Here is a 21,193-nt window from a genome sequence, read left to right on the forward strand (position 1 = left end):
GATATTTTAAGTATTATTTGTAAAAGCACCTGACAGCAAAAACGTGCTATTGGCCGAGTTGCCAGCATGGCTGTGGGTTTATCACAAATGCCAAATATCAACAAGAAAATGAGTTTTTAAAAAAATACTATTTTTATTCAAAATTGCTTTATAAAGTTTATGATAAGTGAAAACTAATCCAGAATGCCACATCTCAAATAGAGAGGTTGTCCAAACACACAAAGATGAGGTCTTCCCAACTCAACCAGTTTCATGAGAAAGAGCCTGCACCAGGTTTAACAAATGGCCTCTGTTGGACTGGATGGGGAGAGAACACAAATTCCAGGACTGCAGAGCCTTCTCCTGAAACCTCCTGGCCTTGGAGTGTGTGTCAGGGATCCAGTGATTGCAGTTTCTCAGATCTGCATCAGCTCTTAGAATGATGCCAAGGAGGTAGTGATGCACGTGCAGCCTAGAGTACGTGCTGCTTTACAGGACAAAGCCCATACCTTGGAATTAGCTGGAAATCTTCTAGGCTTTGCAGGTGGGAGATAACGGATAGCATGTTCAGGCTTCTTAGTTGCAAAACAGGAATATTCTGCTCTAATGGAGTTGAACACTCTTTGAGAGCAGACCCATGTAGATGCTGCTTAGTAATCCTGTCTGGAGGCGTCTACAGTTAGCTGTACAAAGGCTGGTAGGGAGGGATGTGCTTGTCTGGACAACAAGAAAGCAAGACTGTCCTTCAGCAGGGAAGCCTGTGCTGGAATGTGGTAGCCACTGGCTATTGGGGAAGAAAGTGCTTTCAGAAAGAAACCTTCCCCTTCCCTTGTTTTCATAAGACTACCTAAAAAAACCCCTAAACCCCACTGTAATAGTTTGATAAAAACTCCACGCTGCTAAGAGTAGTTAAAAAATTATCATTAGAAGTGCTACTTGCAAGGGAAACTAGAAACAAAGGCAGGCCAATGAAATGTTGAGTGCTTCAACTTTGCTTCTGTGAGATTCCCCCCCCCCCCCCCCCCCCCCCCATATATACTTTTCTTACCTAGAAAACTACTCTTTCAGTCCTTTGCCTTGTCCATGCCTGTTGGTGTGGAAGAAGTAGTAGTGTGCTTTCATAGCACAAGCACTTGTGGTATTGTTCCCAGAAGACATTTAGCCTATAGATAACTATATTGCTGATATGTCTTAAGTAGTTACAGTTTGGCAGTGTATGACACAAAGAATGAATGGGAGAAGGAAGTAGAAATAATACAACACTGATGGTATGAAAAGTGCAGGCTGGGATTTAATTAGAAATTGAAGCCTGAATGAAGTGCTTGGCGGTAGGCAGAAGTTTCCTAACAAAAAATGTCACAGTCTCTGTCACGGCCTGTACTGGTGGCAGTGCATAACCTCTTCCTTGGCTTGCAAAACAGTGCAAGAAACTGTACAGTGGCTCAGCTTTTCACAGTCTTGACTTAAGTGGGGAGAGGGAAGGAGACTGAAACACTCGATCTAAAGGAGCCACCTGTAACTTGTCTCAAAATAATGTTCTCCTTGTACTGGAATCTTTGCCTAGTAGACTTTTTCCGAAGATTTGTTGCCTTTATGTTTCATCACTTTCTCTGTGCCAGGTTGAGTAACCCAGCATTGGAGGTAGCCGTGCTCTGAGCAGGGGTCGGGCCATGTGACCTGCTGGGAACCCTTCCAAACTAAATTATTCCTTGATTCTGTGAAACTGTTTGGAAACAAGGGTGACAGTTCTGGGTCTGATATGTGGCACCAAGTCTGATGGCTCCACGTTCCCAGAAACCCATTGGTGGCTGGCCTGGCAGAGGGCTGCGGAAAGGTTCCAAGAGGAGCTGCTTGGACTGTGAGGAGCATGGCTAGTGGCTGGCACTGCAAGGACTATAAAACCCTGGACTTTCTGAACTGCTGGAGCTGAAAGCCAACTGTGCGAGATTATTCAAAGGTACAAGTGCTTACACATTAGCAAAGAAGATGGCTTCTCCTGGCCAGTATGTAAAGAAGCTCTGGACAGTAAGATTTGAACTCTACTTTAGATGGGCAAGGAGGATGTTGCTTGAGACTTGATCTCCGAAAGCAGGCAGAAGCAACCTGCAGAATGCCAACCTAGCTGCTGAGGATCTTTTGTTCAACATGTGCACCCATCCCTTCAACATGTGCACCCATCCCTGCATAGACCTGTTTGCCAGCTGGGCTAACAAGAAGCAACCCTGCATGTAAGCATATGGCATTGTTGAAACATCATTTCCAATATAATAAGGTTGGCAAGAGGGAGTCAGGAAGTTCAAATAAAAGGATAATGTGATGAAAGTATCTAAAAACAGGACCGCTGCAAGTTCTTAAGTGGGGAAAAATATAGTGATGTTGAAGCTGTTGCAGGTTGCTGCTGCAAAAAGACATGGATGTGTTCCTTACTGCTACTCTTTGAAACAGACAACACTGAATGGAACAAATTTTGAGGGAGTAAGCACAGGTGGTCAAGGACAGATCAGTGTTGTGATGCAGAGGGGTTCCTGAAACGGCACTGTGGGACTCTGTTCTTTCACCAGCTCCATGTGATTCATTTGCCAGTTCAACAGGTCACATTGATCTTCATGTATCACAACTGCAGACCTCAGCCGGTTACTTTCTGGCTTGTGCATTATCAACAAGATTGCAATTTTGCAATGAGATCTTAATTTCTCAATTCTGTTGATATGAGAGCCAAAATCTATGCTGTTCATCAGTTATATTAACTCTGCAAGGCCCACAAAAATGAGGAAAAGTGTAAATAAACTAATAAGAACAGATAAAAGAATAGATGTGTCCTGTTTCTAGTTCTTTTGCTGATTAAAATTGCAATTTTTGGAATGAATAGCATTTTCTGCTTCAGGCATACTGTGCTAGCTCAACAGTGTCTCCTGCATCTCTAATTCACTGCAATTAGAGATGGAAACACCTCCTTACCCTATAGGAGAATATTGTGTCTACTATTGGCATGCAGCATCTCAAGGCAACAATGTAAAATGTTGCTTTCGCTACCTGTAGTAAAGTACTTGGACTGGTCTGTCCAGCAACATGTTGTTCTCTTCCTGGAAACAGGAGGCAGGTACCCCTCCAGCTTGTCGCCTCTGTGGATGAGTTTTAAGAAGATGGCCCAGTGGTGCTTTTTAGAGTCTTTTGTGGAAATCACGATACCTGTGGAAGGAGGAAAAGCAGTATATCATGTGTTGAGTTGTGTTTGCTGAACTGTGCTCTCACAGGATAAAAAAACCTTTCAAAAGTTGGTGTGACTTCTTAGGAGAAAAATGCAGCATGGAATCTTTTGTGTTGAACCTTAGGTGGCAGGAGGTTGTTTTGCTTTTAGAAGTTATATTGCTGCTGTAATATAGGTGCTCAAGTGAGGGACCCACAGGCCCAGTGGTGGAGAGGTGCGGCTACAACCAGGGTACTGCATATTGCGGGAGTGCTGGTGTTCCCCCAGATCCCCAAATAGACTGAGTCTCCTTAAGAACTTAGTGCAGGACTCTTCTGCATTGAAACTGCTGCTTTACATCACTTGTTCAGTGAGGCAGTCCATCAATTGAAATAGACTTTGTATTTTGCACATATGGTGACTCCATGGAGGCTTGTGAGAACTGTGGCTGTGGTGCACTCACATAAAATAGAGGAAGAGTGCAGTTCTGCAAGTGTTGGGGTCCACCAATGTACATTCCTGCAGCCTGCTGGTTGGGTTTGCTGCTCTTTTTAGCTGGTTGGGTTTTGTTGGGCTTTTTTGTTTGGGTTTTTTGTTTGTTTCTTTGTTTGAAAGGCAGTACTTATAAAATGAATTCTTTCAACACATCTTTCAGTATAAACCTCCCCACGTTTTCTTTGCTTTATAATAAATTTTACGTGAAAGAAAATGAAAATTTTAGACTTTGTTACGGGTTGGTTTGCAACATCAATGTTTTTTATTACAATCTGTTTGTTTCTTAAGAAACTGTGTAGTGTCTTCTAACATCCAGGCTACCCCAAAGCCTATTAGAGGATGTACAAACCACAACCTGTAAAATGCTTCTGGTTTCCTGTGTTTTGTACTTTTTCCCACCCGTGTTTTCAAACTAGCAGGAAAACATGGATTTTTGTGAAGCAGTGCACCATGTAGGGGACTGAGACTTCACACTGTAGTTCTTTTCCATCTGAAGTGTCCTGAGGACCTGCTGGGTGATACAGGACAGCTGATTTGGCTCTGCTCCTGGACTATTTAGCTATTCCAGGAAGTTTTGCAGGAATGCTGATCTTATATAAAGCACATGGCTAATTATGAAGGAATCATTTTAGATTGGAATCTCACAGGAACATAGTGTAATTATCATTTAGATCTAAATGAATCCAAGCAGTCTTTTCTCAAATTGTAATGTTCTGTTTATGAATGCGTTTCCTCCACTTGGCATTCAGCCCCAGTAATGCAGCTATATTGTGTAAAATGTGGAACAAATGACATCTCTTCTTTAAGAGAATGCCTGGCTCCCAAACCATGGTAACTTTTAATGGAAAAGGAAAGGGATGATGAGAAAGTAGTGCTGACTAGATGCTAAAGCAATGTAACTCATGAGTTTGGAGTTACGGGGTTTTCTTTGGAACAGTCCTTTGTGTTTTTTGGTGATCCTTAGCTGTATTTTAACCTCTTTCTGTATTTTAGAGTTTCCCAAGACCATAACTTGTGACTTTTCAAATGCTTGCAGATCATTGAGTAAAAAGATTACATTTACAGAAGATACTGACAAAGCATCTTAAAAGTGTGTCTGTTTAATTTTAGGACAAGGAAACCTGCATGGGTGTCAACAATCAAAGTTACATATGTGAAACGGGCCACTGTTGTGGACAATCCCAGTGTTGCAACTACTACTATGAACTCTGGTGTAAGTCCTTCCATTTTGTATGGCTTCCCTTCCTAATCTGCATGGCTCTCATACCATACTACAGGTCTGGCTTGTGTCCCGGGGTTTTGTATTCAGCCCTTGTTATGCATTGCCATTGCATTTCACTGCAACACAAACCAGAGCTGACCTGATAAGGCAAGGGAAATAGGGTTGTTACAATGGGCATTGCCTGCTTTTTGATGACCAATAAGTTGTTTTCCCATGTTCATGACTGGAGATTTATTGTTTGGTCTTCTCGCTGATTTGGGCAGTACTGAGGGCACTCAAAATAACATTGTATGTGAGTGAGGAAACCACGCTTGAGGGATAAATGCCGATACACACAACGCTAGAGTTTGACACTCAAACAGAGAATTAATTCAGTATCTTTCATCTTATTGTTTTAGTTCTTTGCAAGAATGACAGTTTAAATCTGATTTATCTTTTTAAGGCTGTACTTTCAAGGAGGGGGGCCAGGACATTTATTCTCTTCAGGATGCATTGTGTTTGGAGCACAGCTCCTTGGGTGGAGAGGGTCTTGGGCAAATCTTGTGGGCTGGCACTGGCTGAATGCTGTGGGCTATGAGGAACGTACAATGCCCGTTGCAGACCCTCTTATCTCCTCTTTCCCAAAATACAGGCTTTAAAACTACCTAAGTTTCTAGTGAGTGGTTGAGTGACTATACCTGCTAAGTTCCTTTAGATGGCAGCAGGCAGGTCAAAGCAGGTCAGCAAAACTCTGGTAAAGCTATATGGAAAAATGGGAAGTTGAAAGGATAAGAAAGTAAGAAATGCTGAATTTTAAAGGCAAACTTTTAGAGTTGTGCTGGCCTGTTAGTGTCTTCCTTTCTTGAGGAGAAGCACAAAGGGTTGAACATTGATGTTGACTGCTGTTGTATTGCCGGGAGCCCAGGCTGAGAAGGCATCTGTCTGTGCTCCCAGAATTTGGGAATGTGGAACTCTGAACATTTTACCCCCACATTAGAGACTGCAGACAGTTTCTTACCACACCCAATGGTATCTTGTAGCTTTTATGCAACTGTGCTATCAACTTAATTCCTTTGCTGTGCCCACAGTTTCACTTTCTCAAAGTAGTGTGTGTGTGGAAATGTGTTACACATATGAAGACTGTCACTTAACCTGGATCCAAGGACAGGAATAGCTGACACTTCATCTTGTAGTCTAGAAACATTCTTTTACTTTTCAAATTAAGGGAAGCATGTAGGACTTGGTTGTAAACTAAACAGGACTCTTAATAGACTCCTTCAAGACACACTGTGCATCGGACTGCAGTGGCTGGCTGTGTCAATACTAATGGCAGGATTTTAATGTATTGCAGACCTTTTATAGCAGCTTTATTTTCAGAGGTCTCCAAACAGTTCAAGAAATAATTCAGGACCAGGGGGCAGCTCCAGGGACCCTAACAGGCTGAGAAACAGGCATGGATACATGGCTGCCTTGGTCTGCGTGGTTCAGATCGTAGTAGTCGGTAGCACAGGCAGGACAGATGGCTGGAATTTGCTCAGACTCTATGGGGATGCATGGGCGAAGCAGAGTGGGGAAGGTCAGACCCAGTTTTGGATTTGTGTGGGTGGAAATGTAGAGGAAGATGTATGTATGCAAGGGCTTACACACTCTGTGGCAAGCAGGATCTAAATTGAGCAACAGCATGGAGTACAGCTGCACGCCAGAGCTTGTTGCACATTCGCCATGTTTTTCCCATGGACGTCCTGCAAGAGAGGCTTAACTGAATTGCATACAAACAATACAGTCTGAACAATAGCCCCCTGCCATTTTAATGGAATGGTTTTACTTTAACTATCCTTGCGCTCTCAGAATGGCACAGACTTTTATACTTGGCAGTGCCTGGCTGCATCATAAAAGTTCTTGGAAGATAAAACCAGATTGTGTTAGAAGGAAGCAGAGTATTTTAGGCTTCTTTCTAGGGCAAGCACACAGGTCATGCTGAAATCACGGAATAAGCATATTAGTGGCACGCACTGCTGTATGGTTCCTTGGGAGGAATGGGTTTCTGAATTGAGATTCACATTCCTTCTGCATTGTAGAGAGCATTGTATACCACACTGAGATGAGGCGAATAATGCAAACATGAGACCTATTATTCAAGGCTTTCTGCAAATTCAGGCAAACATCCAACATTGATTTAAAATTGGTTAATGTTTTCAAAGCTTGCTTTGCCATTATGAGTGTTAGAAAAGTTTCTAGGATGGGTGGGGGAGGAGGCACAAGGGGAGCATGTCCTTTAAATAAAAACTCATGTTCCAGAGCTTGCAACCACAGCTGCAGAACTTATCTCCTGCTCCAGGAATTGTTGAGTATCTTTGGTAGGTATGTGTGGTGAGGCACTCTTAAGACCTTCAAGGTGAATAGCAGTTATAGCATGTGTAAATAGTCTTAATATGAGCAGTGAATTGGTGTGGAGAGCAACAGCTTTACATGCTTGGGAATAGATTAGCTTTTTAAAAGTTAATAATAACTTTTGGTTAATGAACAGTTAACTTAGCAGCACCTTTTAAGTATGGCTTCATGGTTGTTCTGTGTTTTGATTTTAACCAGTGTATGCATGTACTGAAGTAGCTTTTGAGAACTTTCTGCTCCTCTTGACCTTCTCAGACCACTGGTGCTTTTGTGTGCCTGAAAACAGACGTTCTTGCTAGTCCTGTTGAATTAAATCCTGAATTTATTTACCACCACAGCTTTGTAGGGAGAAGCAGACGAAGGTGGCATTTGAAATGTAAAAGAAAACTAGGCTGTCTTTGCTGGACATGCCTTCTGAAATGTGATCCTGTCTTGTGGCCACTTGGATTTTTTCCTGTAAAAAGGATCTTTTTCCCCATTTAAGAATTTGAGGGAAGTTTGTCTTTGAAAATGGCTGATCTCAACATTTCTAGACAGCAAGTAAAGTTGCAGTAATTATAAACCAGTCCTTGAGGGTAGTGGAATAGGATGCAAAATCAAGGTATTATTTTGTTAAGGGGTGGAGTGGAGGAATGGAGAACATGATATGCCAAGCAGGTGGACAGCCTATGTTTAAAATTAGATAACAGCCCGGTTCAGATTCCCCACCCATCTCTTATTAAAAAAAAAATAAAAATAGTGCCATGTTGCCAAATAATAAAACTATATCCAGATTTTTATATATAGGTCTAATAGTTACATAAAGGTCTAATTAGTTCTTAGCTCAAGTTTGGTAGCTAGTAACATGGGGGGAAAAAAGTGCAGTATGTCTTTTAATTTTCTTGGAATAGAATCATAAAAAGTAAAAGGGAAGAAGGGGCTTTACTGTAGCATTTCCTCACATAGGGAAAGGTGTTTATTTGGATGGTGGTAGAGCTTGCTCAACATTTTAGCCTAACAATTTCTTTGAGCTCCCCAGAGATCTCATGCTCCCCAAGGGGGAGATTGTGGTCTTGGGAGAATGGCAGCAGCTGCTAGATTTTGCTTACTAACAGTTTTTATTCAAGTCTGTTATGATGTGATTGTGATTTGCTGGAGTTTACCAGTGTTCGCCTTTGTCCAGGCCTGACAGGTGTCTTATTGGTTAAATGTTCCAAAAAACCACTTTTCAAAATACAGGACAGAAGGTAATCATGGAGTGCAGTTCCTGCATTTTGCAGGTTGAGAATTAAGGCTCAGACGTTCTGGATTTTCCCAAGTTTAAGTGTATAATTTGGACTGAAAACCAAATCCAGATCTTCTGACATCCATCCTCATGTCTCTTCTTGCCTATTGAGGACCAGCATGAAATTAGACAATTCCAGAGGCTCTGAACACAGCAAGCAAAGCTGTAGAAAGTATTTTGCGTGGTGTGTTTGGAAGAATAATACACTGTCCTTCAGGAATCATGGAGCATGGAAACGGACATCTGGTCACTATGTGCAGAAGATCTCAGTTGTAGGATATCAAAGTTAGAGGGCTTAGCTGGTCTTGGGTCATTTAGATACTGTACAACAAACCAGCATTGGTGATGAGTGAGTATTCAGATGTTGGACATGCCTATTTTGCTTCGTTTTGGCTGCTTTAGCAGTGATACTGAGCCCCTCTGTTTCTGAAAGAAAAAAAAAGAAAAGATGATCTTGTCCGTTTGGGCCCTAGTGGAAGGGTTGTACAGGAAAAAATGTTCTGTTTGCAGGCAGCACAGTTGATGTTTTTGCTGATATTGAACATTTTGCTCATCTCTGCACGCTTCCCCTTGGAATCTCTAGACAGCTCTTTTCCCCAAAAAGCAAGCTGCCAGAAAATTTTGGCAAGGATCCAGTTAGTTGCTAAAACTAAAGCAACTGCTGTACCACACACATGTTTCAGGTCAGCTTTATAATAGGAATTCATTTCCAAGACTTTACTGCAGTCTGCAGAACCCTCAGTCAAACACCACAGCAGTCCTGTGTTTTCTTCCTCACCCAGTGTTATCTTGTCCTTCAGTATAACTATGTCCTTTTTCAGAGAGTGATTTGCCCTGTCCCATGCCTTTGACCCAGCCTTCTGCATGATTGTACTTGCTTTCTCTTTCCTAGGTGTATCAAACTTTACCTTCGGCTGCTGTTTCTCCTCAGATGGTGCTTCAGCAATAACTCTCCCATGACAAAGCCTAGCTGAAACTATAGGGCAAACAAAACAGATGTCATAACCATGCAGAAACATGATGAATAGGGTCACCAAGGGAGTTATTTCCTGATTTCCTTGTACTTTTTGTAGCCTAATCCAGACAGCAAAATCATCTTAAGCTTGTTTTGGAGTGGCTCGGTAAAATTCACAAATCGAAAAGAGAAGGCAAGCTGTCTTGCATAGTCTGACTGTGCAGATACTGACTTTTGCCCTGTGTGGCCTGCTTCCACCTGCTTTGTGTTAAACAGCAAGGAAAGGCGAGAGAGCTTGCTGGTGCTGTTTCATCCCCTGCCTTGTGTACCTCCAACCCAGCTCCTCACCAGATATCCAGATCTGTTGGTGCAGACTGTTCTCCAGATCTTGTTCCCAGATGTTCTGGACATGGTCTCAGCTGGATGTTCCCCTCTGATCTCTGTTAGACCACTGTTCAACATGCATTTTACCAACATAGATGTCTTGGGAGGGGTAAGTCAGCTGGAATTGACTGGACTTAACAAACATGTCTTCTGGAGCACAGGAGCAATAGCTCTTCAAAGGCTCCCTCCCCAGGAGAGAGGCATAAAAACAGTGTCTGCAGATTTACTGCCTCAAGTTGACTCTCATTGCAAGATAAGCAAAGTATTTTTCTGAAATCTGTCTTTTTCCGTCTTACCTCATGGCAGTGGGTATACCATGTATACTGGACACTATTCTGAAAACTAGAAACCAGCTGCAGTTAATGTAACTCAGACAAAAGGAGGTAGACCAGTCTGGGAGCAAGTGATCAGGAGTTGGAGCAGTTGTCTTCAGCTTTTTTCTTTTGCCATTGTACTCTACAAATATTCAGTAACTTTTTCCTGCAGTGTGGTCAGGCTGGGGCTGCAGTTCCATTGATTTTAAACTGACATAAAACTGTCACTGAAAGTCACAGTCTTTCTCTTGGTGCTGTTGTGTTTGGCAGATGAGTTTCAACCTGCTTTGGTTCCCTCAAACCAGTTCAAACCACAGTTGCGCACAATTTTGTGCTGGCAGAAGAAGAAGTGGAGGAGGCAGCAGGAGATATGGAAGAGATGGGCAGGAGAGGACCACGTCATTCAGCAGCTTCTTTTTTTCCTTCTTAAAACGTTCATAGGCCTATGGCCTGGATCATTCATCTGGCATTCTTGAGCAGCAGCGTTGACTCGTACAGGCTCATGTCTGAAGTGGCAGGAGACAATGCGGTCTCTGTGCCAAGGACACTATTAAACCCAAGTGCATCCACGTTGTGGTAACAATTAAATCTCTCCTTTTTTTGATAATAGCATTGGCCCTGTGAAAGACAATTTTTTTCCAGCCATGGCTGACTGTGAGGCCCCCATTTGGGACATCGCTTTTTAGTCAATGAAGCTGTCCCACTTCTGCTCAGAATCAGCTCTCATGGAGCCAAAGCTATTACCCAGATGCTTGTCAGGCAGACACAAAAACACTTTGCAGTATGTTTTGGCTTGCTTTTAGGAGACTTCCTGCCAACAGAGCAATGGCATTTGCCCAAGTTTACCATGAACTTGAGGGCAGATTTCTCTGTTCCTACCCTTGGAACACTCCAGAAAACATTTTCCATTTTGCACAGGGTAAAAGGAGCTTCCCTCAATGGGAATGCTGATGGCAACATCCCAGGCAGCAAATACAGTACAGCATCAGACTGAACATTGCTCCCAGCTTTTTTTATTCTTATATTATTTTATTCTTAAGTTTGAGCAAAACTATGGTCAATGTCCCAGAAAGGTTTTTCTTGAAGCTTTAAGCCTGGCATGTTCTTTCATAGCTGGTAGAAAACACCTCTGGTGCATGACCGTGTGATGGGGCTCCCTTTCCCAAGGGTGCTGTAAACATAGCAGCCTTCTCTTTCTTGGGTATTTCCTCTGCTTGCAAGAGATGGCTTTCATGGGAGCTAATTCTGTTCCCAGGTTTTTCTGCAGCTCCTGTTCTGACTCCAAGCTTAGCATTCATGTAGAGCTTACAGCTCTGAGCCTGTCTGATGCTGTTAAGAGGTTGATAGTACTTCTCTATTTTTATGAAAGGTTTTGATGCTCTGGCAGGGAAATCTCTTGGCAAAACTGAGCTCCTTGGCTGTGTCTGATTCACCCATTGGTTGCATCATTATCCACCCGTTGGCACCACCAGTGAATTTGACAGAAAATATAGCAGTGTTTCTCAGGACTGAGCCTTTTTTTGGACTGGAGAGTGTTTCAACTTCTGACTCTTCCATAAACCAAGAGCAAGCCTGAAATTGCCTTCAAGTCTGATGGTCCCCTGGTGCTTGTTTAGCTCCAGACTGGTGCATCACTTCTGTCGATACTGTCCATCAGCAGTTGTTTTTCCAAAGACCCTACTTGCTCTCTGCCTGTCGTGTTGCCCTCAAGTTGCTGCAAACTCTTGTTCCCAGCAGTCACTGCCAGCTTGGCAGTGGGAAACGCGCTCTCTCAAATCAGACATTTAATGGCAAACTTGGCTGAGGATGCCCAATGAATCCCAACCTTTTCTCCTATTCCAGTGACTGCAGCGAGTACTGAGCACAGTGCAGCTGAAAACCAGCTCATGTCCATTTGGGAAGGAGGCACATGTTGAAGAGCATGGGGAAGGCTTCTGGGGACAGTGAAGGCAACTAGAAGCCTAGTTTTACTTAGCTTTTAAAGGCCTTTTAATGCCAAACTTCTGTTGCCTTTGCACATCTCGCCCATTTTCAGCACGAGGCCGAGCCAGTACCTGCTTTTGTCATGAATGAGGTGCTAGCATGTACTGCTACTGTGCTCAGCCTCTACGTTTCCTGCTCGTGTAGTGTTGTCTTTGGGTGAATTTGAAATTCCCCTCCTTCCCTTCCTGCTAAACGAGCCGCTGGGTGCATGGGCCAGTGGTCTGCTCAGCTAACCTCCCTGCTGCTGGTTTGAAGCCAAGCATCACCAGGTGTACAAATGCACAGCTCAGCCCTGGACATCTTCACTGTTCACTCCATACTTTTGGACATAATATTTACAATTGCACTTGGCCTTGTATGCATAGCTTTATTCCAAATAAATGACCATACTATATATTTGCTAGGCTTTTACAGTTTTTCTGGTTTTCGGCCAAAATTGCAGCTGTGCCCAAACTTCTGGCTAGGGCATGTTGTAGAGCCTTTTATGGAGGCCCTGGGCTCCCAACGCCATGCTGGGCTTGCAGCCAGAGCTGCACCCCACCTCACTGGTGGCACCCCTGCTCAAGTGACAACCAAGGAGCCCCTCGTGTGCCTCAGCACCTGTGGGTGTCCCATCCCATTGCTTCCTATGTGCTGGGGGGGGGGGCTTTCAGCCCTGCAGTGCAGATGTGCTGTTGTGTGACAAGGTGGGGCCAAAGCCATTAAAGAGGATGCCAGAAGCCAGGCCAGCAAGTGGTGGTGTGGGCACATGCTGCTGACCTCCTGTGATCATCCAGGCAAGTCCTTGGGCTCATGCCGAGTCAGGGGTTGAGTAATTCCTAGAAGCTCTAGGAAGTGTCAGTGGTTAATGAAACCAGGCAATAAGTGGTATTAGTGGGTTATTTTTCTGGAAATTCCCATGAAAAACAACAGATCTCATCCATTTGTGGTTGTGAGCGTGCATAGAACCCTTTGCACAAGAATGGAGGTGTTGTTCCTGGCACCGTGGCCAGATTGCAATCCAGTAAATTATGGTCTGTTTACTTAAAATGCCACCTGCGGTTTCAGTAGGATCCAACATTAATTTATTATCCTGAACTGTTGTATGTTGTTACTGCCTGTTGTTTACAGAGTTGCCGCACGTCTTCCCAGGAATGGCTGAGCTTACTTTGACCCCTACTCTGAGCTTGTGCATTGGTTTGTCTGCAAAGCACTTTGGGATTTCTTTTGGAATGGGTAGAGAAGTTTTCTAAAGAAATACTTTTTTAATCTTCTGGATGCAGGCTTGGGTGGGAGCAGTTATTCCCTGCAGAAAAATTCGGCTGCTACAGCTGAGATTGCTTAACAGTGGCAGTTCTCCAGGACATCTTAACTAACTAAGTGCTGCTTGCAACCATTGCATCTACAGTCCTTGGGAAAGGACATGATCAAATGTGTTAAAAAGCATCTGTTTTCATAACTGTAGCTAAAATCCCTGGATAGCTGGGTGTAATTTTCCATTGTTTTTGAACGCATGATCACGGACTGCTCTTTGAAAATAAGGAGTACTTAGAAGATGAACTGCAGGCCTGCTTCAGTGCATGGTGGCGTGCTGTGCTAATGACCTGGTTTTGATGAGTGTGTTCTTGCTTCTTCAGCAAGCAAGAGCCAAGGGACCTTCTCTTAGCAAGAAATAAAGTGTGTTGGTGGGAGTCTTCAAACTGTGAGACAGTGTGTTTTTGGGGTTGCGTGCCAAGGTTTTAGTAGTGAGGGGGGCTACAGGGGTGGTTGCAAATGCCTGGCTTTGGAGGGAAGGGTGGAGTAGACCAATCCTTTTAGCTTATATAAAAATACTTTTTTAGAAGCAGGAGGGTGTTTGGAGGGTAGTGGATACTTTCTCAGCTCAGTTTGAAGGAAGTGCAGAGGGCATCTCGGGTGCTTCGTCCTTTGCTTCTCTGGAGCGAAGATCACAGTCTTCTTTCTTTCTGCCCTTCATGGTACAGCTGAGCAGGCTGGCTAGACAAACAGCCTAGGAACCTTGATTTCCCAGCCAAGCAAAAAAAAAAAATGGAGCATGTAACACCTTCATTTGATAGCAAGTTTTGATAAGTTCAGGTATATGGCGGAATCCAGTCCATTAGGGAAGTTGCTTGTGCAAGGCAAGAGAGAGATTTCAGTTTGCTGTGCCAAAATACATGAAGAATTTGGGTTACGACACAGGGAGGTGAAAGTCCCTGCTCAAAACGCTCAGAGGCACGATACGGCCTATCCAGTTCACCTACAAACAGCTCAGTGCGGGGCTCTGAGATGGGTGATATGGGTGGATTGCACTTTGTCCTGAGCCAGAGCAATACTCCTCTCATTCTTCAAATTCCTAAACTGTTCACCTTTCCCCACCCAGCTCTTAGCAGAGAAAACATCGCTAACTCGGCAGGGGATGCTGAAAACATCAAGGTATTGTAAAGGTGGGACTAGAGGTTTTTACTGGGGAGAAAATAGCAGTTTGATCTCACAGGGCAGAATGGCCATGCTGAAAATGGGCTGTAGCACAAGGAGTCTTCTTTCTGTCTGTTTGGAAATAACAAAGAGTGGCAGAGGTCTTACCGAAAGAAAAATGGTGTTGTAATCTCTGCTGAGGAGCGGTTGCCAGGCCTACATGTTTCTAAAGCAGGAGCTATCCTGGTATCCTTAGCTGCAAAAACTGGGCTTAAAAAAGGTAGAGATTACAGACACCTCTGAGGCAGGTAGAGCTGTGGGCTGTAGTTGCAGGAGACAAAAGCCTAATCTGGATTGAATGTTATAGCTCTTTGAAGCGTGTCTGGGAAACATTTTTCTAGTGTATGCAAGCATGAAGGGGGATTTGTGGAAAGGGGGAGTTACTCCACATGTTGGAGGCAGTGGAGAAAATTCAGGAAGTGCTCTTTTAAAATTCCCTTTTAAGGAGCAGTGTACGTATGGTACAACAGTACACAGAAACCAGCTGTGACCACAAATGGAGCAGAAGTTACGTTTCTTGAGGATTCAGAGTGGGGGGCTAGTTTAATTTAATTTTGAATAATTTAAGACATTGAATACAAAAATAAGTTTTAAAAATATTTTGAGACATTTATGTAAAAAGAGTATGTTTTTGTTAAACATAACAATGAAGGATTTGGGCTGGGAATTAGAGCAGTGCAAACAAAAGCAAAACATAGTGCTTGGGGTTTTTCTCTTCTTCTGTCATCAATCTGCAGAGTGTCTTTTGTGTCTTGATTGTTATTTTCAAACTGAAGTGGCTGTGGGAGACAAGTTCAGTGCTATTCACCGCTCTGCTCATATTTTTGTCTAGAAGAAATGATATCCAAGGGGTGGGAGCAATGGTGGGGGGGAGCTTAGCCCTGTCTCCATATTTTGTTCTCCTCCAGAGTTGTACCTATTGAACATACTCCACATTGTACTAAAGTGTGTACAGAGTTACCCTATTCTGGCAAGACTGCCAGAGTAGCAGTCACCCATGCAAGCACGTCCATGTCAAAGCCTCCTGGTGCAACACGTATTTCTGCCTTTAGAGTGGTGCGGGGTTCAGATCCAGGCTTCACAGTGATCTTCTCCATTGCCATCATGGGGTTTCCTGGGTTTAGATGCGGCTCTCGCACTGTGGCTAACGCTTGCTCTCCCCCGCTGCAGGGTTTTGGCTGGTGTGGACCATCATCATCATCCTCAGCTGCTGTTGTGTTTGCCATCACCGACGCACCAAGCATCGTCTCCAGGCCCAGCAGCGGCAACACGAGATCAACCTGATCGCTTACCGGGAAGCCCATAACTATTCAGCCCTGCCATTTTATTTCCGTACGTATCTCACAATGTTTTTCCTGGACGTTGCGGGGAGGAGGGCAGCAGTGAGTTTCCTGTGTTGGGTGGAAGTGGGGAACAGTGGTTGGGCTCAGCAAGAAGTGGTGGGCAGCTTTGCTGCCTAACCTTGGCTTGTAGAGAGGAGATGGCATATTCCAGCTGCTGGATGCATTTGAGCCCCCTTGAGTCTGGACTTGAACCACACCAGCTACAGCACCTTCACACCCACCCTTGATTTGGCTCTGTGAGTGCAGTGATTCCCTGGGTGTTCTTCTGGGAAGGTTCTTAAAATAGCTCATTCAGGACTTTATGGATGCTCCTCCTTTCCAGCCTGCACTTGCTGCTGGTGAGACTGAGATGTAGGAAGTGGCTTCATGAAATGCAGTCACACAGGCTTGGTGGAAGTGGTGCCTCAGCAGGGACTGCGCCGGCTCCCACCCTGTGCTGCGGTTCCCAGACCATGCTGCTGTTGAGCAGCCCTAGGACTTCACATGAAGGACCTGTTGCACACAGCTCAGGGAAAGTACAATCACTTTGTGCTCTCCTTCATGCCATGCTATGCTGTACTAGAACAGCAAGTCTTGGCCTTTTGACTGGAGGTACCACAACTGAGTTTCCTGCAATGGACTGTTGAATTGCATGTATGAACTTGCTTTTCTTGTTAAACTCTTGCAGCCATCTCAGAAATGATCCCCAACAGCCTTTTCCTCCCCAGCCCCAGGGATACCCAATTGCACATGAAAAACTGCAGTGCTGTCTTTAAATGTTTCCAATATTTAAGTCCATTCTGTCTATATAGACTGTTTTGTTGCCTCTTAAGAAATAAAGAAAATCTTTCATAGATTTGAGGGGCTGTAAGTAAAATAAACCACACTCTCTTGCCACTACTGCCAATTTATTCTGACTGCACCAGAAAAACTGAATCCAGCACTAAAACAACAACCAAAAGTCAGGATCTTAAGTTCCTTTAACTGCTCACGTCTCTTCATATTTGCACAAAGCTTTGTGAGATGAAATCTTTACTCTTGAAAGTGGAAACTCAGCTGAGAAGCCAGTGTTGGAGAGGGCTGGCAAGTTATCTCCCAGGTTGTTCTCTTCAGCCAATGCACGCTGTCCCTTGGTGTGGTTTATGAGGCTGTGGTGGTGGTGGGAGGTTCACCACCTAAGCCTGGTAGCGCTAAGCATAGACTTGAGAGCCCGGAGATCAGGCTGCTGTTCCCAACTGTGTCCATCTCCTCCTGTAATGGTGCCCTCCTGTGCCATGACTGCCGCTTCTTTAAAACATGACACATTTCATTTGGGCCAAGTTTTGGCACCCCTTGTAAAGCCTGTTGAGCTGTTCAGCAGGAAGGTCCTGGTAGATCACAAATGACATACTGACCTGTACTAATGGCTGTTTTCCTGATATAAGCTGTTCATGAAATAACTTCTCCTCCTTGTCTCCCACTTTTAGGGTTTTTGCCAAATTATTTACTACCTCCCTATGAGGAAGTCGTGAACCGACCACCGACACCCCCCCCACCATACAGTGCCTTACATCAGCAGTGCGTCCCAGCAGGCAGCAGTAGCACAATCCCGGACACGCCAAGAAACCTGCAGCCAGCACAGAGCAGCTCAGCAGCACCCAGTGGCAATAACAGCAGTACTGACAACGCCGGGTCCCCAGGCCTTGGGGACCCTGAGCCCTCCACCACCACGCTGGTCGAGCGAGCAGTTGCCAAAATGCAAAGCATTGAGCCCGGCGGTACCAGTACAGGAGCCGAGCTAGTGGAGAGGGCCGGTCCCGACAAGGATACAGAGTGCAAGGAGGAACTGCTAAAAGGTTACAGCTCTGAGAGCTTAGAGCAGAGCAGCGCCATTCCCGACGTGAAGGACAAGACGCCGGGCAGGCAGCGCCGTTTCACTGGTGACTCAGGCATTGAAGTCTGCGTATGCAACCGGGGCCACCATGACGACGACCTCAAGGAGTTCGACGGGCTCATCGATGATGCTCTGGACGGGCCCCTGGACTTCTGCGACAGCTGCAGTGGCCGCCCCCACGGGGACGAGGAGGAAGGGCTTTTTAATGCCGTGGAAGAGCAGCACCGTGAACACAGCCACCACCACCTGCCCCGGCAGCCGGTGTGTGTACTCTTGAACACAATAAATGAGCAGGACTCTCCAAACTCTTGTACCAATAACTCCCCCAGCTAAGGTGGCAGAGTGAAAGGGAGAATCGGGGGAAAATACAAAGAAATAAAAGTGGAATAAGAGGATTAAAACTTTAACAGGAGGAAAAGGTGATACAATCTTCTTTTTTTTAGTTTATTTTTCTTTCTCCCCTCCAATATAATTCGGGGACTACTCCTCGAAGGCCCGGCTTGCAGGGGACGGGTCGCTCTGGGTTTTGTTAATCGTGTCCATCCCGCTCTGTGGGGCAGGGACTGATGTTTCTCAATGAGACCTTCTAACAAATGGAATTTTCCCAATGGTGATTTTGGTGATGGTTATTATGAGTTTGTTGGTTTTAGTTTTCTGAAACACTGCTTTATCTCGCAATCAGTAAAGCTCAGCAAATCTCACCCTGGGAGGATGCAAAATCACCATAAGGCTTCAACCTCCAGGTGTCTTCCCAGAAGCAAGCAGCTTCTGACAGGGCCGGCAGTCAGTAGCTCAAGAGTTCTGGTTTGATATAGTGCTCTTGAGGCATTGGGGATTTATTTTCATTTTGGTTTGGTGGGGTTTTTTTTTTTTTGTTTGTCTGTTTGGGGTTTGGTTGGGGTTGGTTGTTTTTTTTTTTTTTGTGTTAAGTTTTCCTGAAGCTGATGAATGCCTGAACACATCAGCCCTATAATCTCTGGTGCTTCAGTGTTTAAGACAGCAGGTAGGAAATTTCCCACTTGAAGATGATGACTGAAGGACCAGTTTCTTCCAGAAGGAGTGTTAGTCTACCATAAGCAGTTTGAAAATAAAGGGTTTGCAGAAGTTTGCCTTTATATGTCATTTTTAAAGACAAGTGTATTCCTTCAATGCCTCTAAGAGCACAGTTAGAAGTAGAATCCAGGCAGCTGGGCTGCCTTCCAAGTACTGTGGTCTCCGAATGACCTTCTCCCGGTGTGCTGCAAAAGGGCTTGGCTTTATTTTTTTCCTTTTTTTTGTACCCTGAGAGCAGCACACTTGAGTTAAGATGACAAAAAAAGAACAGGGCTCTCTTTGGCCAGCGTGCCTTCAAGCTTCAGCGATGCATGTTGAACAAATGGAGACGAGAGCTCCGTCCATTGCAAAGGGATGACTTACCATGTAGATGTGGAAGACCTGTGCAGTATTTTTTTTTTTTTTGATCCAAAAGTTTGGTGCGATTCTAATGTTGACCACTTAAAAGAAATGAATGTCTGTTCTCTTTTTCTTTCTCTCTCTCCTTTTTTTTTTTTTTTTTATGGTGGCAACTGGCTACTGTATAATGTCTGTGAGCGTGTGTGTGTGACTGCAGTACATGCATGCGAGTCCTACTGGTAATATGAAAGCCTGCTGTAAGACTGCAAGAAAATTTACTGTAGCTTTGCTTTAATAAACGGTAGAGATTTTGTTAGTAACAACCTGAAGGAAAAAAAACAAACACAAAGAGCTGAAACTAACATTCCCTAGAGTGCTCGTGTGGAAGAGAGAGCACAGTTCAGACTATGTATCTTGTTCTCGGGTTTTCTCCCCATCCCTTTTATAATTATGATCGTCCAGATCATTACTGTTATGGGGAAAAAAAATTGAAAACTGAACACAGACATATAAAGATCTGATTGATTGAAAACCAAAATCAGTTTTAAATAAGGTGGAAACCAAAATATAATGCCTTTTCTGATAACTTGCCCATGTGTATGTGTATCATTTTGTGAGTTAAGAACAAGATTTGTCTTTAGTTTATGGTTTTGGTTTTTTAACTGGAGGTATGTAGCACTGTGCTGGATACAGATGACAGAGCAAGACAAGTGGTGCCTGCTTCAGTATTTTACCCACACGTTTGAGGTGGGCACTTTTACCTTACAAGGTTTAGGACGATCTCACTCCTTTGCCTGTCACAGCCTATCTCTTCCATCAGAAAAACTGATGAAGATGGCTTTTCATTTTGTGTCTTAGGGTGGTCTTAAGAATGAAGGACTTTGATTTGGATTCAGGAGACCTTGTTCCCGGATGCCTGGAGCATGAGTGGTAACAGAGAAGGCTGTGTTTGCCCCAGAGCTGGGCTGGCGCTCTATGCACTGCAGCCGCCTGTGGACTGGTCGCTTCCAGCTGAGTTTACCGACCCCCACGTATCTTTTGAGAAGAGAATTAAAGACTCCGGTGCCACCCCTAGGAACTCTCTACGTGTTGGCACCTGGTTTTGTTCCTCGCACCACAGAGGAAGCTAAAAAGCACATCAGTCCTTACAGAGTGGGGTTTTACTGCAAGTAAATCCTGGGGACGCCCCCGTGCCAGTGGCAGACCCTTTGCCAACATTTCTGTTGGCATAAGACAAAAATCTCCGCTTTTGCCTTACTGCCATCCCACTAAGGGTGGGGGAACTCCCCACTTCTTCTCTGGACATAGAGGTGAGTGCCAGTAAGCCAAGCTGATGTTTCTAATCTTAAAAAGTCAGGAAGAAGCAGTGGTGTGCCTGTTTCATGACTCCTGGAGGTTTTTCAGGCTTTTAAAGACCATAAACAGGGCACAAACCGTATCTCTTAAGCTTACATGTGCCTGAGGAGGAGCAGGACTTTCAGTGTGGCTCTTGGTGCTTCAGGCTTTTAGACCTGGACCAGCAGCAGCTGGTGTGGGGAGGAGGAGTGGTGCAGGGCAGGACACAGGGCAGATGAGCTCCTCAGAGGCATTCTGGCTGGTGACTCTTGAGGGGGAAAAACACGAGCAGGCAGAGGACTCCCAAAGCTCCAGCTTTGGAGCTTTAGAAAGGTACTTGATCCTCACATTATATCCCTTTGTAGAAAGCTAATGCAGCCCAAACAGAGCTCTTCTCCAAATACACGCTGTGGGCGTAAAATGCTGGAGATGTGAGGACATGGGCGGGTGTGCATCTGTAACACCGGAGCACCAAAACACACCCATTTCCAGCTATAAGGGGTGAGTGTTCTGTGAGAGTCTGAATACGTCATTTCAAAACTGAGTTGCAAACCATGCGGCACGATTGAGAGCAAATTAGTGTCAATCCACCACTCAGTGTTTTTCTTTACAATGTGCTTTAAGTGTTGATGCCAATAATACCTGAAGTCTGTTTTTGCCAGAG

The 21,193-nt window shown here is 44.5% G+C and overlaps 1 protein-coding gene across 6 annotated transcripts in view; it reads left to right on the forward strand.

Annotated features, from left to right (window-relative positions):
- Window positions 1-18,906, forward strand: part of WBP1L (WW domain binding protein 1 like) — a 59,421-nt gene extending 40,515 nt beyond the window's left edge. For 5 of the 6 annotated variants that reach the window (XM_049810662.1, XM_049810667.1, XM_049810664.1 and 2 more), the window contains 3 exons: window positions 4,772-4,874; window positions 15,778-15,939; window positions 17,396-18,906. In XM_049810662.1, the coding sequence (XP_049666619.1) occupies window positions 4,772-4,874; window positions 15,778-15,939; window positions 17,396-18,135 (1,005 nt within the window). In that variant the 3' untranslated portion in view covers window positions 18,136-18,906. Of the gene's footprint in view, window positions 1-1,083; window positions 2,208-4,771; window positions 4,875-15,777; window positions 15,940-17,395 lie in introns of those variants that run through there. The other variant, XM_049810666.1, reaches the window with a different exon arrangement.
- The last annotated feature ends 2,287 nt before the right edge of the window (window positions 18,907-21,193 follow it).

Source organism: Accipiter gentilis, chromosome 9, assembly GCF_929443795.1.
Source record: "Accipiter gentilis chromosome 9, bAccGen1.1, whole genome shotgun sequence".
Taxonomy (NCBI): domain Eukaryota; kingdom Metazoa; phylum Chordata; class Aves; order Accipitriformes; family Accipitridae; genus Astur; species Astur gentilis.